The 19,402-nt window shown below is 37.7% G+C and overlaps 1 protein-coding gene across 2 annotated transcripts in view; it reads right to left on the reverse strand.

Annotated features, from left to right (window-relative positions):
- Positions 1-19,402, reverse strand: part of HSD11B1 (hydroxysteroid 11-beta dehydrogenase 1) — a 247,887-nt gene that overhangs the window by 89,083 nt on the left and 139,402 nt on the right. For both annotated transcript variants that reach the window (XM_044077131.1, XM_044077130.1), the window contains one exon: positions 18,727-18,870. In XM_044077131.1, the coding sequence (XP_043933066.1) occupies positions 18,727-18,870 (144 nt within the window). The remainder of the gene's footprint in view (positions 1-18,726; positions 18,871-19,402) is intronic.

A 19,402-nucleotide genomic window follows, 5' to 3' on the forward strand; every position in this document is an offset into this window, starting at 1 on the left:
TGGTGGTGTTTGTACATATGTGGTGTTTGTTTGTGCAAGGGGAATATAGAGTATGTAATGGTGGGTTTAGTGTCTTTGTCTTTTTAGTGCGATCTCGGAGTTAGTATATATTAGTAGTGGGGTGTGGGGGGGTGCAGGGGGGTTTGACCCCCCTGATTATATGCAGGGTAGGTGTGTGTATTTGTGTTGTTGTGTTTGTGTGTATTTTGTTGGTTTGTTGTAGTGTGAGGACGAAGGTGTATGTATGTTTGTTTGTGTGGTGAAGGGTGTATTTAAAAGTTGCGCTTTTGAATTTCGCGCTTTTGGGGTTTCGATATTGTGAATGTTCAGCTTTATAGTCTCGAGATACCGAAAATCGAGATTTCAGTATTTTGAGATTATAAAGTGAATCCATATATATATATATATATATATATATATATATATATATATATATATATATATATATATATATATATATATATAGATATATATATGTGTGTGTGTCTGTGTGTGTGTGTGTTATCACACCAATGCTGTATTCCTCCCTGCCACAGTACTGACCAGCATCAGTATCTATTCTACATTGTACTGAATCCTGCCTTTGCATTATATGCCAAAGCATTTGAGTTTTAGTTTTACCATTATATCCTCCACTGAACAGTCTGGGTTTATTTACTTTTTTTATTTACTGCTTCAATCTTCTTGCAGTCCAAGGAATTCTCAGTGTTCTTCAGCACCACTGTTAAAAGCACTGATTTTCTTGTGCACATCCTTCCATATGTTTCAGCTGTTACACCCATATTCTATTACTGGAAAAAACAGTTTTTAGTATCTGCATCTTACTTGACAATGTGTTGTCTTTCAAATCTTACTCAAATTTGCATATCTTTCCTTCCAAGAAGGAAAAGAATTTTGATTTTGTGGCTGCTGTCACCATCAGCAGAGATATTTGTGTCCAAGAAAATAAAATGTGTCACTGCCTTTTACCTATTAACAGTTGATTTCCAAAAACTGATAGGGATAGGCGACATAATTTTATTTTATTTCATTTTTTACACCACCAGGTTTTGCACAGTCTACTTTCACCTTCACCAACAAGCCCTTTACCTCTTTCTGACTTTCACCTGTGTAGCTGAGGATGGTAATATTTCTCAAAGCACTGCTCTTCCAGCATCTGCTTCATACAAACCAGCATTTCGCATGACATATTCAGTGTGTAAAATAAATACGTAGGTGACATCATGCAGCCTTATCACACCTCTTCCCAGTTTTGAGTCGGTCATTTATTCCATATTTTGTTCTAACTGTTGTTTTTTTTTCAACATGCAGATTCCTCAGGAAGGAAATAAGGTGATCTAGTACCCCTAATCATTTACCAATTTGCCAGCTTATTAGTTCATAGGTTAATACTAAGCTGTTGCTCAGGTGGACTATTTTTGCCCTCATGATCACATTTCCTCAATACCATGTGTCCTGGGTAACAAGTACCTAATTCCACTCCCTTTCAATAAGGCTTTGAGGAGAAGATCAGGGGTAAACTTACAGTTTGTGTCCATTCATCCAAGTTGCATTTAAACAGGATCAAGAAGCTACTTTGTTTTAGCTTTACATCAAAGGGAAGTCTATTCCAAAAAAGAAAGTAGGTACAATGCCCCTTGAAAAGTAGAGTATATCCAGCCAAAAATCTGAATATCTATTTAGCATAACATTTGAATACCAAATACACATAACTCTTCCCACTTCCAGTAGGAATGCAGGATACTACTTAGAAAAATGTTTAAAAAACAGAGTGACTAAAATGATAGAAAAATATATGCATATTATTAAAGAGTGCAAAACCTGTATACTTTAATGAATTGAATTTAAAAATTCTACAAGATCTCATTTATTTTTGCTTATGAAAATATAGATGTAAGATGCCTGCTCTCTTTCTTTAAATTATCTGTGATGTAAGATGTCTGCCCTCTTTCTTTAAATTATCTGTGATGTAAGATGTCTGCCCTCTTTCTTTAAATTATCTGTAGCACTAATATGCTGGTGATGTAGTTTTCTGTCTTTTGTGGTTTTCTGTCTACTAGACAGCTTCTAAGCTCACATGTGATGGCGAGCAGAGTCAATAAAATTGTTTAAAGGGGTGAATTGAGCCTGAAAATAGGGACACATCCTCAAAGATAGGATGGTCACGTGCCGAGGTAATGCAGGCCTGAAGATATGTAGTTTCTCCAGAATAGGGACTGCTGAAAAGTGTGCTTGCCAGCAGGTCTTGTTTATACTGCAGTAAAAGTTTAGTTCTTTTCAATGGGTGTTTAGGGTGCTGTTTTGTTTTGAGGATGTGTAGAAGGGCACACAGGACAACAACAACATCTGAGGTTCTGCAGACGAGGAAGATGTATCCCATCAAGAGGCTGCAGGAAACAGAGAAAAGAGAAGGTGCTTTAAGGCAGTCTGTGTAGCACAAGGAAGACATATCCTTAATTATCTTAGTGTGGAGACACTGCAGTCTTTGATGTTATGTCATATGTTTATGCAAGTACATATTGAAAAAGGCCTTAAATTATGTTATGGGTTGATGAGGGAGGAGAAGACATGTATGATAACTTCCCTTGCCCTAGAAGAGATACCCCTAGAAATAAGTCCAACTGGATATATGATTTCCTAATGACAGGGGTCCAGAAGTAAGTGTGAACTGAAAATTGCCAACTGTATTAAAAAAATATACAACATTTTGAAACAGTACCCAGCAATGCACCGAGCAAGCACTTATTATACTTATTATATTATACTTATTATACAACAATTCACATTCATCCCTAGAAGTTATAGCCAAAATATTAGTGGATATATTGAGATCACAGGATACTTCATTGTCAATGAAAGTGCCTAGGTCCCTCATAGCTATAGCAGCTTTCAGTGAAAGTGCCTAAACCCCAAGTAACTCTGACAGCTTTCAAAACAGTGTTATCTGTTTACCAAAGTATACAATACTACATGTCTTGGCATTTAGCTTAAGGCCATTGTTTAAGCACCAATTGTTTATACATGTTAGGGTCTTCTGGAGACTTTATAAAAGCTTGGAGTATACAGTCCTCTGCAGACTTTGCCAGCCACACACCCTTGACATTGGCCTTGGCAATCAGAGAGAAATAAATACTGAAGAGTAATGGCGCAATGACCAATCACAGAGAGGTACCACTAGTAACAATTCTTTTTCAATGACAGCATGCCTCTAAACTAACAGGTCAGATTCTGTCTAAAGGCCAGTTTACAATCTAGCAGGTAACATACAGGTTTGAATTTAGTTTGGTTACCCTGTCAATAATGCCAGAATGTGCACTGGTATCAAAGGCCTTGGCCAGGTCAAGGTAAATGGTATGGACCAATCTGCCTGCATCCAGTGCATCAGCAGATTGTTCAAAGAACTCCACCAAGTTTAAATGGCAGGATCTATCTTTAACACACCTAGAGTGGTTTGGTTTAACAGACTGTAGACTGGTGATTCCCTTTTATTAAGTTCCATAATAATGTGTTCAATTGCTTTACAGATAAGGCTACTGAAGCTTATATATTCTATAGTTTCCAGGGTCAGTAGAGGGTCCTTGTTTGTGGATTAGGATGTAGGGTTACCACCTGTCCTACTTTGCGAGGGGCAGTCCCTCTTTGGGCAGTTGTGTCCTGCAAAAAAATTGTAAAAATGGCAAATGTCCTGAGATTTTAGGACAAAATTATATTGTGCATTATATTTAATAGTTGCATAAAACAGTTATTCTGTATCTGAAACACCTAAATATTATAAGAAACAGAACAAGCAATTAAAATACTACAATAATAGGCTTTAGTTTGGCAAAAAAGTGAAGTTCTGTACTTTGTACTGGCCGTGGGTATGTTTTGGCCTGCAAAATCTGACGTTTGTACCAAAAATGTCCCACTTTGGGCATTTGAAAAGGTGGCAACCCTATTAGGATGACTACAGAAGTTTTCCATACTTATGAATTCTGTGGAGATGCTGAGATTGCATAGGTTCAGTAGTGCTTCTATGAGGCTGTGCTTTATGCTAACAAGAAGGCAGGCTGGCACATGGTTTGGACCCATGAAGCTAGTGTTTTGGCCTTAAAGAGCTCTCTGGATTTGATCCAAAGTATTATCAGGAGAGTGTGGGGGAATGCTAACATGTGGGGAAAAGGTATGGGGAGATAAGGGTGTAAAACCTGAGCTAAATATATCCACCAATATGTTTTGTATGTCTTCTAGGGATGATTATGAAATTATTAAGTGTTAATTATTATTATTAAGCTCTGTGAAATGCTGGGTATTGCTTCTAAGGTTTCTGACATTACTGAAAAAGGCTTTGCATTTTATTTTTCTTAATACAGGTGGCAATTTTCAGTTCATACCTTTCGAGCATTTGATTTTACTTCTGAATTCTTTGTATGGATGATACGTTTCTTCCTCTTACTGTAGAGCTTGTTTACACTAGCATTCCACCACTAGGGTTTATAAATACACTTGGCATTGTTTGTGTTATTGTCCCCATTGTCAAAGGCTTTAAACTAGTCAGTATCCATGCTTTCTCTGGCAATTTCATCTCCGGTGCCGCTGTTCCTTCTATAACCAGTGTGTACTTCTGTCAGTTCTTAGTCCATATATTGCTAGAGCCTAGCTTGCATGGTCTTGAGCATTACCACCTTGCTAGCATGTCAAACAAGTCCAATTGTTCTATTATTTGAGAGCTCTAGAGCACTGCCTTTTGGTATTGAAATATAAACTAACATTTTCTAATCCAGTGGCTGCTAATATGTTTTCTGCTGTAACAGCTCAATTTTGCAGGATTTTAAATATTTCAGCTGGAATTCCATCATTTTCTGCAGTTGTTATTAGCAACGTTTTCTAGACTCAATGTAACTTTGCTCTCTAGGATGTGTGGCTTGAGATCAGAGAACATACCACCATATGTATCACTGATGTTAGGGTCTTTCTTATAAGGTACCACAGCTAGGGCGGGCTGTCTTGTATGCACCCTATTAGTGCATGTAATTCTTATCTCAGTTGAGTTGCTCATTCAGCAAAAGAGTAGCAAAGACCTTTACTTTAGTAGCCACAGACAATATTAAATGAATATAGCAAGGATGTGAAGAAGCTAGCAGGCTCTCCACTACAGGTTCTTCTTCAGATGATTGTTTTTCATTTGGTCCTCAATTTCAGTTGCAGGTGGGGCACCACTGTGGGCACTGCTCAGGGCACCAAATGATCTAGCTATGGCTGTGATCTTGTAAACTTCTTCTGCATATTCTTGCAAATCCTCTTACAATAATCAGCATCTGCCAGGTCTCTCCCATGTTTGTCTTTTATCATGCTCATTTTTAACTGTAAATTTCCCTTAATATTGTCAGTCTTATTGAAGAAACGTCTTATCATTCTGTTATTGTCTTAAAAAAACATATAGATAGAAGCAGTGCTTATACAGAATTCTGAACATGTAAGCATTCAATGAAATATTAAAGTTTACTCAATTTTCTTGTTCAGATTTTGACTCCATAACTATATATATGTTTTCATTCAGTTACAGTTTACTGTAAAAAATGCATGACAATTTATCTTAATGAGGCATTTTTTGTATGTATGGACATTTACAGATTAATTTTATTACACCAATATTAAAGCTGACTGCATTGCATCTGTCACTCTAACAATATTTTACTGGTATAGTTCACAGTACAATATTTTGTGTTCATCAGAAACCTTCTACAAAGCAGCTTTAACTGCAGTGCAGTACATACCACTTTACCTTTTTAGTCTGATATCTCAATAAATATAATTTTATCATCATAGTTTGAACATCCCTATGAATATCTTCATGGAAGTCCATGAAGTCTGTTCCTACCTTCCACAAGAATGCATCCCTTCTGTTGCATTCCCCTGTAGCCTATACTGTACCTTCAAATAATCAAACATCCACTGAAAGTATTACCTTAACCAATTTAAATTGGTGTAACAAGTCATTCTCTCTAAAACACATACTTATTTTATTTTTTCTTGCATGCTTCTAGATATTGTTCAGCTGTATAAACCTCTTTTGATGCCTCCTAATTTTAATTCATATTTTATTTTCATATTTGAGCTAATTAGCTTTCTCCTCCTTGGTGTAGATGTCTGGGATAAGTCAGGGGAAAGCATCAACTACCTTACTTAATTGTTAAACAGGTAAGCCTGGTGGACATAAGTTCCCTTTTCCAGAGCAACTTGGAAACATTGTGTATTTAAGTAACTATCTCAAAGTCACATAGCAGGTAAGTGGAGATTGAGGGAATCAGACCCTGGACTCCAAGAAGCAGCTAGTTAACAACTCAGTCTATATCCTCTGCACCTGCCACACAATGATTTGTCTCTTTTCAGCTCACCAATGCACATGCTGAGGTAGTCATTTTAGTCATTTGCTCCATATGCATGCCTTAGCTCATATAATATTTTTCTGCTAGCCAAATGGAAGATGTAAATGGATGCCCCTACAGAAAAAAAAATATTGCTATGGCAACACTGTAGCCTGCAGCAGTATCATTTACTAGTGCAGAGTATCTGTCTTTTAACTGCGTTACCTAACGGTATCTTATAAGGGCCTGGTTACATTAAAGCTTAGAACAAAGTTGCAATAAAGATACAGAATCAATTGATAATTGTTTGGTGTAATTTGGATTTAATGCAGTGCACAGTATCCTTCTCATGGCCGTGTTTGCCATGTGACCTACATAACTGTAAATAGTAATGAGGACATCACCAGTTTGCCAGCAGTGCTACTCGACTTGTGTTAGTGGTCACTCTATCATCATCATCATCATCATGACCTGTTGTAGTATCATTGATGAGGGACATGGCATCTTTCTAGCAGCTATAGAACCTCATAACAGTCTTGTTACCTATGTAATCTCACTGATGAGGGACACACAGTCTCCTTAATTTGTTGAGGTTCTCCTTGATGGTAGCATATAGTTCTATGCTGTTATTGTCTTGTATGATGGCATCAGTGATGAGAGGCAGAGTATCTTCCCAGCAGCTGTTCTACAATGAGATGTTATCATGAAGCACTCTAGGGTCCTTCTGATGACTATTAAAGAACTGACTGAATGATAAGCCCCTTAATAGTAATAGCAAATGGTGTGATTCATTATTCAGAGCTGCAGCAATGTTGCTGATGGAGAGAGGAACATCTGTCTTACACCTGTTTTATTGGTAGTATGTAAATACTGGACACTGATCTAACCTAACACAATGCTAGATGACAGACACAGCATTATGATGCCTGTACTATTTTTTGATGATCATAATAACAAACTGGTAAGGATAATTCAGAAACAGTGTATACTGCTGTAAATATTAGATAGCACTCAAAGAAATGTATATCTCTTTATTTGTCTGTATTTGATCATGAAGACATTTCCTCATTTATTGCTCCAGATGCCTTTATTATGCAGAGTTAACTATTTTTCCTAAGCATTGAGCTATATTATGTATGCTCCATGGATGTACAAGCCTTCTGTGACTAGTTTAACAGAAATAACTTGGAACAAACTGTTAGAATTTCAACATGTGTGTGCGTGTTTGTTTGTATGTATGTATATATGCATGTATGTGTACATGTCTTTGTGCATGTGAGCACACATGTGCACATGCACATTCATGTGTATGTGTGAGAGAAACAGAGAGATATTCTTTATTTATTTATTTATTTTTATTTTTTATTTAACATTTGTTAACCGGGAAAGTCCGACTTGGAACAAAGCCAATTTTCAGCGGAGGCCCGGGGAGAAAGGCTCCACATAATCAATCTGACATTTGACATTATCAAGTCAAAATCAGCCACACCAGTTTAGGACACCTCTGTCTAATGTTGGCTTGGATTACTATATTAGTATGTTTTATACTATAAGAAAGCAAGCATTTTGGAAACTTTTCTTAATGCAATGAATTAGCTAAAAACAGTACAGTTTCAAAGCTAAAATAATGATAGGAACTTAAATGACCTTAAACACCATGTGCAACAATTTTACATAATATGCTAAAAGGATTCATTATCATAGATGCAACACTAAATAAAGATACATCAGAGATAAAACAACTAGGAAATCAATCTGCTGGGAAGGCATACTAGTCAAACTGCATTAAAATATTAGGAAACGTATAAGCAATATAAAGCAAATAACAACACTGAAAACCTAAAACAGACAAAGTTTTTCTGACCTACGCAGACTTTCTCATTAAACAAATGCAAATAAATAAATAGAATTTAAAAAATATTGATCAAAGTAATCTTGAGGGAAATTATTTTACCACAGTAAAAGATAAATGCAGACTTTTATATATCTAAACAATATGAAAAATATAATGAAGGTAAGTAGCACATTATAAAAGTTGAAAAATAACAGATATGTTCTCATCATATCTGCTGATAGCAAGGAGGACATTTTCAGTTGGTAACTGCTGGGATTAATTATTTTCTTATCACCATCTTAACATAATTCTAAACGTTCACTTGGTCTGACAAGAAGGGCACAAATAAATAAGAATATAAAATCATATGTTAGCCTGACATATAGGAAAACCATTCTGTACGCAGCAGTTGGTGCTGAGCCAATTCAGTGCTCTTCTTAAGTTTTTAAAACACAAGGATGGCAGAAGTGTACATCTTGCTATGGAATAACTAAGCCCCACGTATAGCAGGTGGCTGATATAAATGGCAAACACTTGCAAACTAGCTCACTGAGGCATTACAACATATGATTCTTTCCAGAGAGAGAACCAGAGACACACAACAGAGTGGTCATGATGAATGAAACTGGCAGCTGCAGTGATATCTGAAGTTTCCACAAGAAGACTGCCCTTGTTGATACAGCTATGCCCTGAGATAGTGCCAACTGTTCACCGAATGAGACAGATTTACTTTGTTTGTACTTTTATAGGTTTCTTTATTGCAAGGACCAGAGGGTCTGAAACTTCACTCTTTTCATCCAACATAGGAAGACAAGGATAACTTTTGGACTTATATGAAGTCTGAAAAGAGCTACAGCATCAAACAGAGGGATAAAAAGGTGTACAGGAATCATCCATGTCATGGGAGACAGAACGTGTTTACCACTTGCCCTGAGAAAATTAATAGAATTAGGGGAAATCTACATTTTCCAATGATGTAAACAAACTTGATTTTCTACACAACCCACTCCACGAAGACTCTAAACACACAAGCTTCTCTTATCCTACGCTCCAGCATGACAATGGAACATGATGAGGGAGCTGACCAGCATGGTGGCTTGCCCAGGATGTGAATGACTGTAAGAGATGTTTCAATCTCTGGATCACTGCCACACATGAATTGCCTCTCTTCAATGGTGCATATGCTTCCTTTTCTGTTTTAGTACCATGTCACACCAAAATTATAATGTTATAATAGGTGGGAGTCAGGACATCTCTCCACAAAACTTTATCTATAACTTGAGTTTATTTATGTGAATTCCCATTTCTTGGGATTACATTTTTGATTAGCAGTACAGTAGCCAAAGTAGACATCACAATAAACTAGACATCCAACATCAGATACTGCAATGTCGTTGGATGGGAGAAAATTTACCTCAGAATGAGATTGGTGGTCATTGACAACCATTCTAGTGAGTAACGACAAGGTTTTGACATTATTAGAAGATACACAGGGGTGTGATAACCACAGAGCCAACTCATTGCCTACCCTCCTCATCCATTTATGGGCAAATGGGACTATGAGGACAGCAGTCATCACAAATCCTAGAAGATTCAGAAATGTTCACTCGTCTATCCACCTCTGTGTCTAACCATGTTACCAAGATTTTTTTCTCTCTGATCTACCCATGACCATCAATAATGCCTCTCAATGCTCACTCGGCCCCTATGTTCCTCTGGGTTCAGCATGCAGTGTACATCAGAAAAGGATTTCCACTTATTTTAAAAAGTGATATTGTCGCTCAACTCTGCCATCCTTTGTAACCAAAAATCCACATGGAACCTAGTGTCCATAACAATTCTACCATAGGAATGTAAACCCAAGTAGGATCTTCCACTCCATTTCCCTCAAAAAAAGGTCAGCTACAATGCTGTTACATTCCTCGTTTCTCCCTTGATAGCTGCAACAGGTGCCAGTGCTGTTGTTTGAACCTGGGTCATCTAACTCATATCCTTCTACGCTACAAGAGCTGGAAGTCTGCCAGAGTTGTGACTGCTTGTCCCCTTTCTATGGGCAGGAACAACCAAATCTCAATATCTTTTGCAACACAAATAGAACATGTTGGAGAGAGGTGTGTATCACAGAGATTGCTGCTTCTGTGGAAGTGTCTTCACATAAAGCACAGAACTTCTCTTACTCTGCCCAAATGTCATGCGGACAAATCAATGGGAAAACACAAACTCATTCCTGGTTTAGCACTCATGTCTCTTATGGACAGGGGCATCAAGTAAATTCCCCAACATATTCTTGTTCCTCCTGCCCCTGGGTAATTTGTGTGCAAAATATAAGAGCTAAAAGATACCATGGGAATGCAAAGCTAGACTCCTTAAGATCCTCACAGATCTAGCATGTACAATTTAACTGTACTCTGTCAAGTGAAAGCCTTTCTAGTGAGAGCAAAATAAAATAGTCACGAGTTACAGTAACCACTCTCTGAAGGACCTGCAAAGGCTGCTATAAGGAGGTCCCTGGATGAGGCTAACAAGAGTCAGTCATCTGGGTTAAAATAAACTAGAAGTTCCTATTAATTCAAGGCCTCTAGTACAATACGTATTACCTCAGCAAACACTGAGGTCAGAACAGAGAGATAAAACAGCAATGTTTTACTTTATACTGAAACTGATGATTAGCCTGGCTGAAACAAAAGAACTTCATATGCATACATCAGACACCACAGTACTTAAAAATATCAGTCAGATTTAGTCAAACCTTTCAAACTGACCTCCTTGGAGAGCCAGTAAACAAAATCTGATATATAGGACATGCCTGTTGAACATTGAAGGTCCAAGAAGTGGTACTAACCCCCCCATACTATTTTTTTAACCCATTTATTGAATTATCACTTAACACACATGCAAAGGTATATTTCCATAAAAGAAAATAAACCATGTTAACATGTTCACAGTTACAAACATTATACATCACATATGTTCTTTTATACAGTTATCAATTCAACGTTGCATAAATTGATCAATTCCTATCTTCCCTTAAACCTCAGTACTCATCTAAAATATTATTCTGCATGTACTGTTCCCACAATATCCATTTTTTCTATGTAATTTGTTCCTTCCCTTTTCTAAAATCCCACTTCCAGCTCTTTTATCTCTGTTACAATATTTTCTACTTCAAATACAGTTGGTTTAAAATTTGATTTCCATTAAATCTCCCACACTCTTAAGAACAAAGGGACAACAACAAAACTCTTGCTTGACTGAAAGAGGAACAAATACCATAGTAATTTGAGCAGAGAAGTCTGATAGCCCATTCCTTTTCTGGTCCAACTGTGGGATTCCCTAATAAATCCAGAACATGGCTATCTGAAATCATGTCCACAGTACTCTGGTTCCTCTCCCTAGGAAATGTCAGACTAATGGCCTCCCATAGGTAGTCATGTAGGGTCATAAGAAGTACCGTGTCACTTCCAGCTGAGTCTGACTCAAGATAAACTTCATATATGGCTTTGGAGGAGGTAAGACTCCATGGCAGATAGGTGCACACCTCTTCCTAAAAAAAATGCTTCTTGTTCTTCTTGGAGAAATAGATTGGTCAAGAAATCAGTGAAGCATCACGTAGATAGTTCGCAGTTGCCAATACTTTCTCTTCTGCAGATCTTCAAACAGATCTTGACAAGTTTGCTTAATGAGGACCTCATTCCAGAAAGGTGCATCCAGAAAGGCCTGATTCAGGTTGTCCTTTTAATGGGAGAGTCTGAGTGACACTATCAGGTGCAGGCACATGCTTGAGCTTGATGCCATATCTAAAATGTCAGTACAGTCAAACCTGCAGTAGGCTACATGAAATCCTAGTGATACAAACATCTTAGGATCTTTTTTTCTAATGTCTCCTTGACAGCAGTCAGGAGACACTGGCAAACTGTCAGAGGCTTAATCCACAAGATAGTATGGGGTTAAGACAGTAGTGACAAACAGTTAAAGGGCCAAAGGCCCATAGTAACAGACAGCAACAAACTGTTGGGTAAGGGACCAAAGGCCCACAATAACAGACAGCAAAAACCCATTGGGGAAGGGACCAAATGCCCAAAGTGGCAGAGAGCAACAACTTTAGTTAAGGGCCCAATGTTACAGACTAACAACCTCTTGTGTACCCTGTCCAGTCTTTTGAAATCTGTATCTAGCAGTAAAACAGATAGTTGCTATGGTCTCTAAGATAAATGCTGAGCCACAGGCTTCATACTGGATGCTGTCAAAAGGTGGTCAATCTGGATATATGCCACACTACTTTTCTAGTGGTTTGTTGTGACAGACACCATCTTTGCGGAAGAAAAAATGAAACAGAAATACTTCCAGGCCACATAAAGAACATTTTAGTGAGCCAGTCCACTAGTAAAAAAGTAGGGAGTCCATCTATGTACCAGTAAGCTGAGTTTGAGAAAGGAACCATTGCACCAGAAGGGTTAGCGAAATGTATAGGCTGAGGCAGCTACTGTTCACCTCTCACATACCCAGGAGGACAAGGTTGTGAGACTTCTCTGTGACTAATAGACCTCTGCTGGAGAACAGGGAGCCTGCAGATTCAAGTTTATAAGGGGGGGGGGGGTTAGAGGATGTCCACTGCATGACATGTGGGTACCTGTGCTGTGACCACTGACATCATCCTGTGTCACTTCCTCAGTTAGGGATCCTGTACAGCCATTATGAAATGATCTGTCCATTACTCATCCAGTGAATCCTCATTCCAAGCCCTAGGATCTGTCCTGCCTCTGTCCATCTGTCCAGCAAGGAGTTAGGAAGCCTGTTTGGTGAAGGTGTAACTCCATGATTTTCTATGCAGCATATATACACACACACACACACACACACACATATATATATATATATGTATATATATATATATATATATATATATATATATATATATATATATATATATATATATATATATAGTGTGTTTGTGGGGGGGAGTGCATAAGTATTACATCAAAAAGATAAGACAAGAAATTAAGCTTCAAGGTTAACCTAAAGTCAGTGTCAATATTTTTCAGGTTGCTTAGGAGACATGTTAAGTCTGTATGAAACTGGTCAACTCACTGTTATTTCAGTGACTCTGTTTGACCCAAAATATATAAAGAGCTATCTGAAAGGATGGAAATTAACTTGTAAAATTAAATATAAACATCAGAAGGAAAAGCAATAAGCTTATGACCCACTACCTTGTGACTCAGAGTATTACTCTAAACAAAAGTAAAGTAAACATATTCACAGAAGAAATGAAATACAAACAAGAACTAATTATATTAGTGTAATTATACCAATTAATTATATTCCTGCAATCTTGATAATGACAGGCCGAAAACCTGATCTGCCATGATGAATTTATACAGAGAAGGCCGAGATGAGTGCCATAAGCATTTGCAGACTGATTAGCTTCTTCATTTCATTATTGAAGGTACTGTAGAGATTTATTACAAGTGAAGGAGTCCAAGGTGACTTAAACACATTGGTCACTAATACTTGACAACATGATGTTACACCTCGCAGATCTTACAGTATAAATCTATTGTTGTTTTTGGAATTTGTGGAAAACGCCAAATACTACTATATAATTGTTGTCATGATTTTTATAGATTTTAGTAAAGTCTTTCACAGAGTAAATCAGAGTAAATTATTTGAGGTTACTAAAATGAAAAGGAATTTACATTTACATGTAATAGATACAAGAATGGCTTAGCAGAAGGTAATGGCTGAACAGGGATCAGTTGCCCACTTCTGTTTGGAGTTTATTTTCCAAATGTTAAAGCTATGTCAGAAATGTGGTTGACCAAATTTGCTGATTATTGAAAGCTGGGCACTATTATTGACTCATCTACTAATATTAATCAGCTCCAACAAGGGCTGGAATATGTGCACACCTGGTATACAAAAAAATGGCCTCAAGCTCAATGCCAAAAAGAGCAGTCTAGTAGCATTTGTCAATCTTACCATCAAAACCGGTCAATAAAAAGCTTATTCTCCATAAAGTAAAAAACACTCTCTCACTCCATCTAATTCACCAATTGAGCAACACACACACCACTAACTTTTCTTTCTATGCCTCCCTTTACAAACCTACCCAAGACAACCCTTAACAAACAAACTTTGTTACAACATCACATGTTACAATTTACAAATTCCACCTTTACACCTTTCACACCACTAACTTGAAGCAACTAGCAACTAGTGGTTTTAGGTTCAACCTTTTTCCACCAACACCAACTCAAAACACCTCACCAAACTATCAGACACCAAGAGAAGCTCTGAAAACATCATTCACAACACCCATCAACCTGCAATGCAATCTCTCTTATCTCCTCCAACTCCTCAAGCTCAAAAAACAAAAATAATTTTTCTCTCTATTCTCAAACTTTGTAGGTAAAAAAATGTGGAACTCCCTACCGACCAGGAACCCCCTACAACTCTCTCAGACCCACTCAAACCTCACAAAACAATCTCAAAACTCTCTGGCAATGTCTCTGTTCCAAACCTGATTAAACCTGTTGTGGCAACCTCATTTACCTTAACTTTCGCTTAACTTCTTTTTAACTTTTTTTATTCCTAACTTAACCTGCCTATGTTTTTTTTATGCTTTGCTTTTTTTTTTTTTCCCTGTTATGTACTTGGAGCTTTTCTCGCCTCCTCTCCGAAATGGACATGTATCCAGTCGGACTCTCCCGTAACAAAATTTGGCAAAAAAGCTGCTCATACATCTTATGTTTTAAATGGCATTCCTCTTCAGACACAGTCTTAAGAGTCTTGTGTACTTATGTAGAAAACTCTTTCTCATTCAGTCATTGTGTTTTCAACATTGTTAGGAAATCTTCGTACCTGGCTTAGTTAAGTTTCCAGGAGCGATCTTCAAGATCAAAAGAAGTCTTGGTACTACTGTGCTCTTCTCTTATCAGATGCATCATTCAATACAAAAATATGCCTGATAAGAAAAGAGTACATACAGATCCATCATTGACCACAATGACCCTTTTGGTATGTTGTGATGCCCACGCACTGGCCCAGAAATCAAGGAGCCTCAATCCTCACCACTAGCACCAGTGAGGGGTGTGCACATTGGGGGTACAACAAGTACACACACAGTAAAGTACAATTTCCCTTAAGAGTACACATTGATCACAGTCAGTCTGTGGCTGGTTTCTCCATTTCTCTGAAGATCCCCAATAAGACTTCCCACTGGCATAACTATAGGGTCCAGATCTCAGCCTAGTGGTCAAGCTAAAACATCCAGCACCCTCTCTGTCCAACCAGTGCTTCTTGTCCCTGCCTAAGTAGCTGACACACACACACTTTAAGATTTGATTTATATACAAACACACAGACACTCCTGGGGAAGGCTGGCACAGGTTCTCCAGCTATGTCTCCTTTCTGCCCAGACTATAAGGTAGCACTGACTGCCACCAACCACTAATATCAGCTACTATAAGGCCCTTCCCAAAGGGTGATCAATTTCACTGTGTAATGTTACTGTTATCCAAATAGTGTGACTGAGCAGCAAGACTATTGAAGTGGCTTGGACAGTACCATCAAATACATGCAAGTACTCTCTAAGAGCTTAAATTATCTCTACACAAAACAGCCACAGTTGAAATGTTTAAAAATATTTAAAAATAAATAATAAAACACAAGACAAATTTCATAAATTCAACACAGTGTTAATTAAGAGTTCAGAAATCACAGGAACTTTAAAACAATACTGTAGGATAGTCTGACATAAATATAGAAAACAGCAAGACTAATCTGGCTAAATTCCTATCTAAACTAAAAAATAATGTAACAAAAACTGCTGGCAGTCTCTCCACGGATAGTACTCAATAGTCAATCTAACTCTAAGAGAAACTATATCCTAAATAACTTTACTTACAAGGCAAAGTGAGGGTGAGTTGTTGTCAGCTTCAGACAAAATCCAAAATGCTATAATCTTTCTCTCTGAGAAAGTCTTAAATTGATAATACCCAGTACTGCTCACTCATTTCACATCATTTTATCTCTTCCCCTTTAGTTCCAAGGCTAACAGAAACTCAAAATTTACATTTCTTTGTAAGCTGCACCTAGCCAGGAAGCCACAGCAATAAAATACACTTTTACATGTAAAACCTTAGTAATTATCTCTTACATTAAGGCAATAAAAAGTATTTGCTAGTCCAAACATCCTGTCTCTGAGCTTGAGATCAAACACAGTTGTAATTCTTCACTTAACAGATTTCTTCCAGCAGGGTGCACAGTGATTACATTTTTGAAGTTCAGATATAACACTGTTTTCTTACATTTGTAAAAACAACCTGTGGATTATATTAATATTTACAATGACAGAGAATTATCTACAAAATTCTATCTAGCTAGGTTGGCAGCCTTCACATATGTAACAATCAAAACATATTGTATAAGTGGAAAAGTTGAAAGATTTCAACCAAGTAAATTAAAGGTCTTAAATCTAATCAATTTGCATGTCTGTTGTTGTATTCAGTAGCCTAGCAACTGCTCCAAAGAGACCTGTGTCTCACCTTTGTAACCATGATCTCCTATTTCTTCACAAAATCAGTGTCACTACAACCACCTGCACTACGGACCTAAATCTACACTAAGAAAGCAACTGGTTGGAGGGATGGGTTTATAACCCAATGTATTCTCAGCCAACAGAATGTCACAACTACAGGTCAAAGTACTACTTTAATTACACTTAATTCTAGTCTTGATTGGCTGGGTAGACTCAAATTTACACCAGGGTTATCATGTATACAGCTGTGCTCAGTTCAGGAGGTAAGTCTAATTAAGTGCTTATAAAACTTAACTGTGTCTACTTAAATTTGAACATCCTATGATCTGGTGTTGTTCCTTTGAGCCACTACTAACCTTCATCTTGCCAACCAAAATTTGATTCTCTTAATCCCTACTTGCAAACTGGAAATCCAAGCACATCACTTAACTAGATAATGCAGCAGGGTCACCTTTGAAAAGTTGCACCAATGTCTAGTGGGATTCCCTGATTATCAAATAAAGGAAGCATAATTAACAGCTCCATCACTGGAAATGCATCCTGGAAGATTCACAAATGCCAAGGGAAATGTAGCATATGATATCTTCTGGAGCCACAGTTACATAGGTTCATAGGTTGGTACTAGGCTATCAGTCCTAGGGTTTATACAAGCCTAGCCATAACAATTCCCTGGCTATTTCTTCTCACAATATTTACTTCCTTGGTACCCTGTCTAGCAGGGCGACTGATGTGATCCCCGGGGTGAATTTCCTATCTCCCATCTAGTCGTCAAGGTTCCTTTTGAAGAGGGCCAGAGAGGCGCTCGGCTTGACATGTATGGGCAGTCTATTCCAGGGTATGGGGAGTCTCTGTGTCAGGAACTTATCCCTCCAGCATGTTTTGTTCATTGTGATGACAACGTTTAGATCCCTGGAGTGTGTGTGTCTCTGAGGGATTGGGATTTTTTTAAGTGTAGCATGTCCAGCAGCTCTGGGTTTGACATGGCCTTGTATGTTAAACAGAGATCGCCTCTGAGTAGGCGATATGTGACAGAGTATAGCTGGAGTTTTTTTAGACAGTCAGCACAGGTCATCTGCTTTAGGCTTCTGATTCTTTTAGTGAGGTATTTCAGTGACCTTTCCAGTTGTTGCAGATGTCTTGTGAGGTACATACCAAACGGGGGGGGGGGGGGTTGTACTCTATAATGGGTCTAATGAGGGATGAGTACAGTGGGACAATAACCTCCTTTTTTCTGGAGTACAGTGGGACAATGACCTCCTTTTTTTGGATGAAAAGCCCTTAGTGAAGAGGTGTGCCACATAGAAGGATTTCCTGACTGCTGTGGCGATGTGAATCAGGTGTTGCCACAGTTACATGAATCTGGTGTCGTCTAATTAATACTATGAAGCTTAGAAACCACGGTATATTTTGGTAATAATTTCTCATGTTTAGATGCAAAACTGAGCTGTCAATCTAACACATACTACAAATAAAAGTAAAATACTTCTTAAGAAAAACACTACCTTTCTGAACTTAAGGTATATCAGAAAACTGTAGCTAGGGCTATCTTTATGAAAATGTAGCTATAGGCTATTCATCTTTCAAACACCGTTCATCGTGCAACAGAAACATTCATAAAAAGGGTAATAATGATATAATCTTGGATTAAGTACCAAAGTAAACAAACATATATATTTCACAGTCTTAGAAAGAATATGACTTATTATATAATTTTTGAAGAACATCCCTACACTTTGTGGTAACCTTTATGAATCCCACTCAGTACTTAAAACTGCAAAAAAATCAGATGGAAAGCTAAAATTAGGAGGAAGAAGATGCGAGTTATTCTTGTATTGTCTGTTCACTCAGAACAGTGTACACAGTGTAGGTGTTAATGAATCCCAGGGATATATTATTGCTGAAAACATGCATATTGTTTCTTTATCACACAATAATATCAAATGAGCACTGAAAAATGTTATTAGAAAAAACAGACTTCACAGAAAAAAATCTGTATTGTGACTTACCAGTATCAATAAAACTAATGACGCACAAAGTGACAGACACATTGAAATTCTGCAGTATTAACTCGTGTCTCAGAGTACCAAAAAATCCATCCAGTGCAAACTTGGTAGCTGAATAAGCAGCTGTGAATGGTGTTGGAACTTTACCTGTGATTAAAGTAGACATTTTTTTTAGTTGTACCAGAAATTCTTACTTAAATTACTGTAGGAATTCAATTAGCATCTGAATAAGCAACTGCAAACACTGTCAGAAATGTAACTGTGAGTAAAGTATCACATTGTTTTATAGTTGTTCCAGAAATTCTTGCTTAAATTTACTGTAGGAATTCAATTAACATCTGAATAAGCAGCTGTAAAAACTACCAGAAATGTAACTGCCAGTAAAGTATCACATTGTTTTTAGCTGTACTAGAAACTCTTTTCAGTTACTATAAGACTCCAAACTGGTGGTGGTGCTGCGGTAGCATTGTCGCCTCACAGTAAGACGTTGTCCTGTTCAATTCTCAGTTAGAGCGTCTTCTGTGTGGAGACATGCATGAATGGGCGTACCTTCGTTGAAAGTTGTGCATCAGGGCCGGCAACTCGACATGTAAAAATCTACTGCCAATAATTAGCGGACCGGAGTTCCGCTGTGGCGACCCCTAACCGGGAAAAGCCAAAAGACACAACATAAGACTCC

Source organism: Protopterus annectens, chromosome 7.part0 (assembly GCF_019279795.1).
Source record: "Protopterus annectens isolate FY-2018-M chromosome 7.part0, PAN1.0, whole genome shotgun sequence".
Lineage (NCBI taxonomy): Eukaryota > Metazoa > Chordata > Ceratodontiformes > Protopteridae > Protopterus > Protopterus annectens.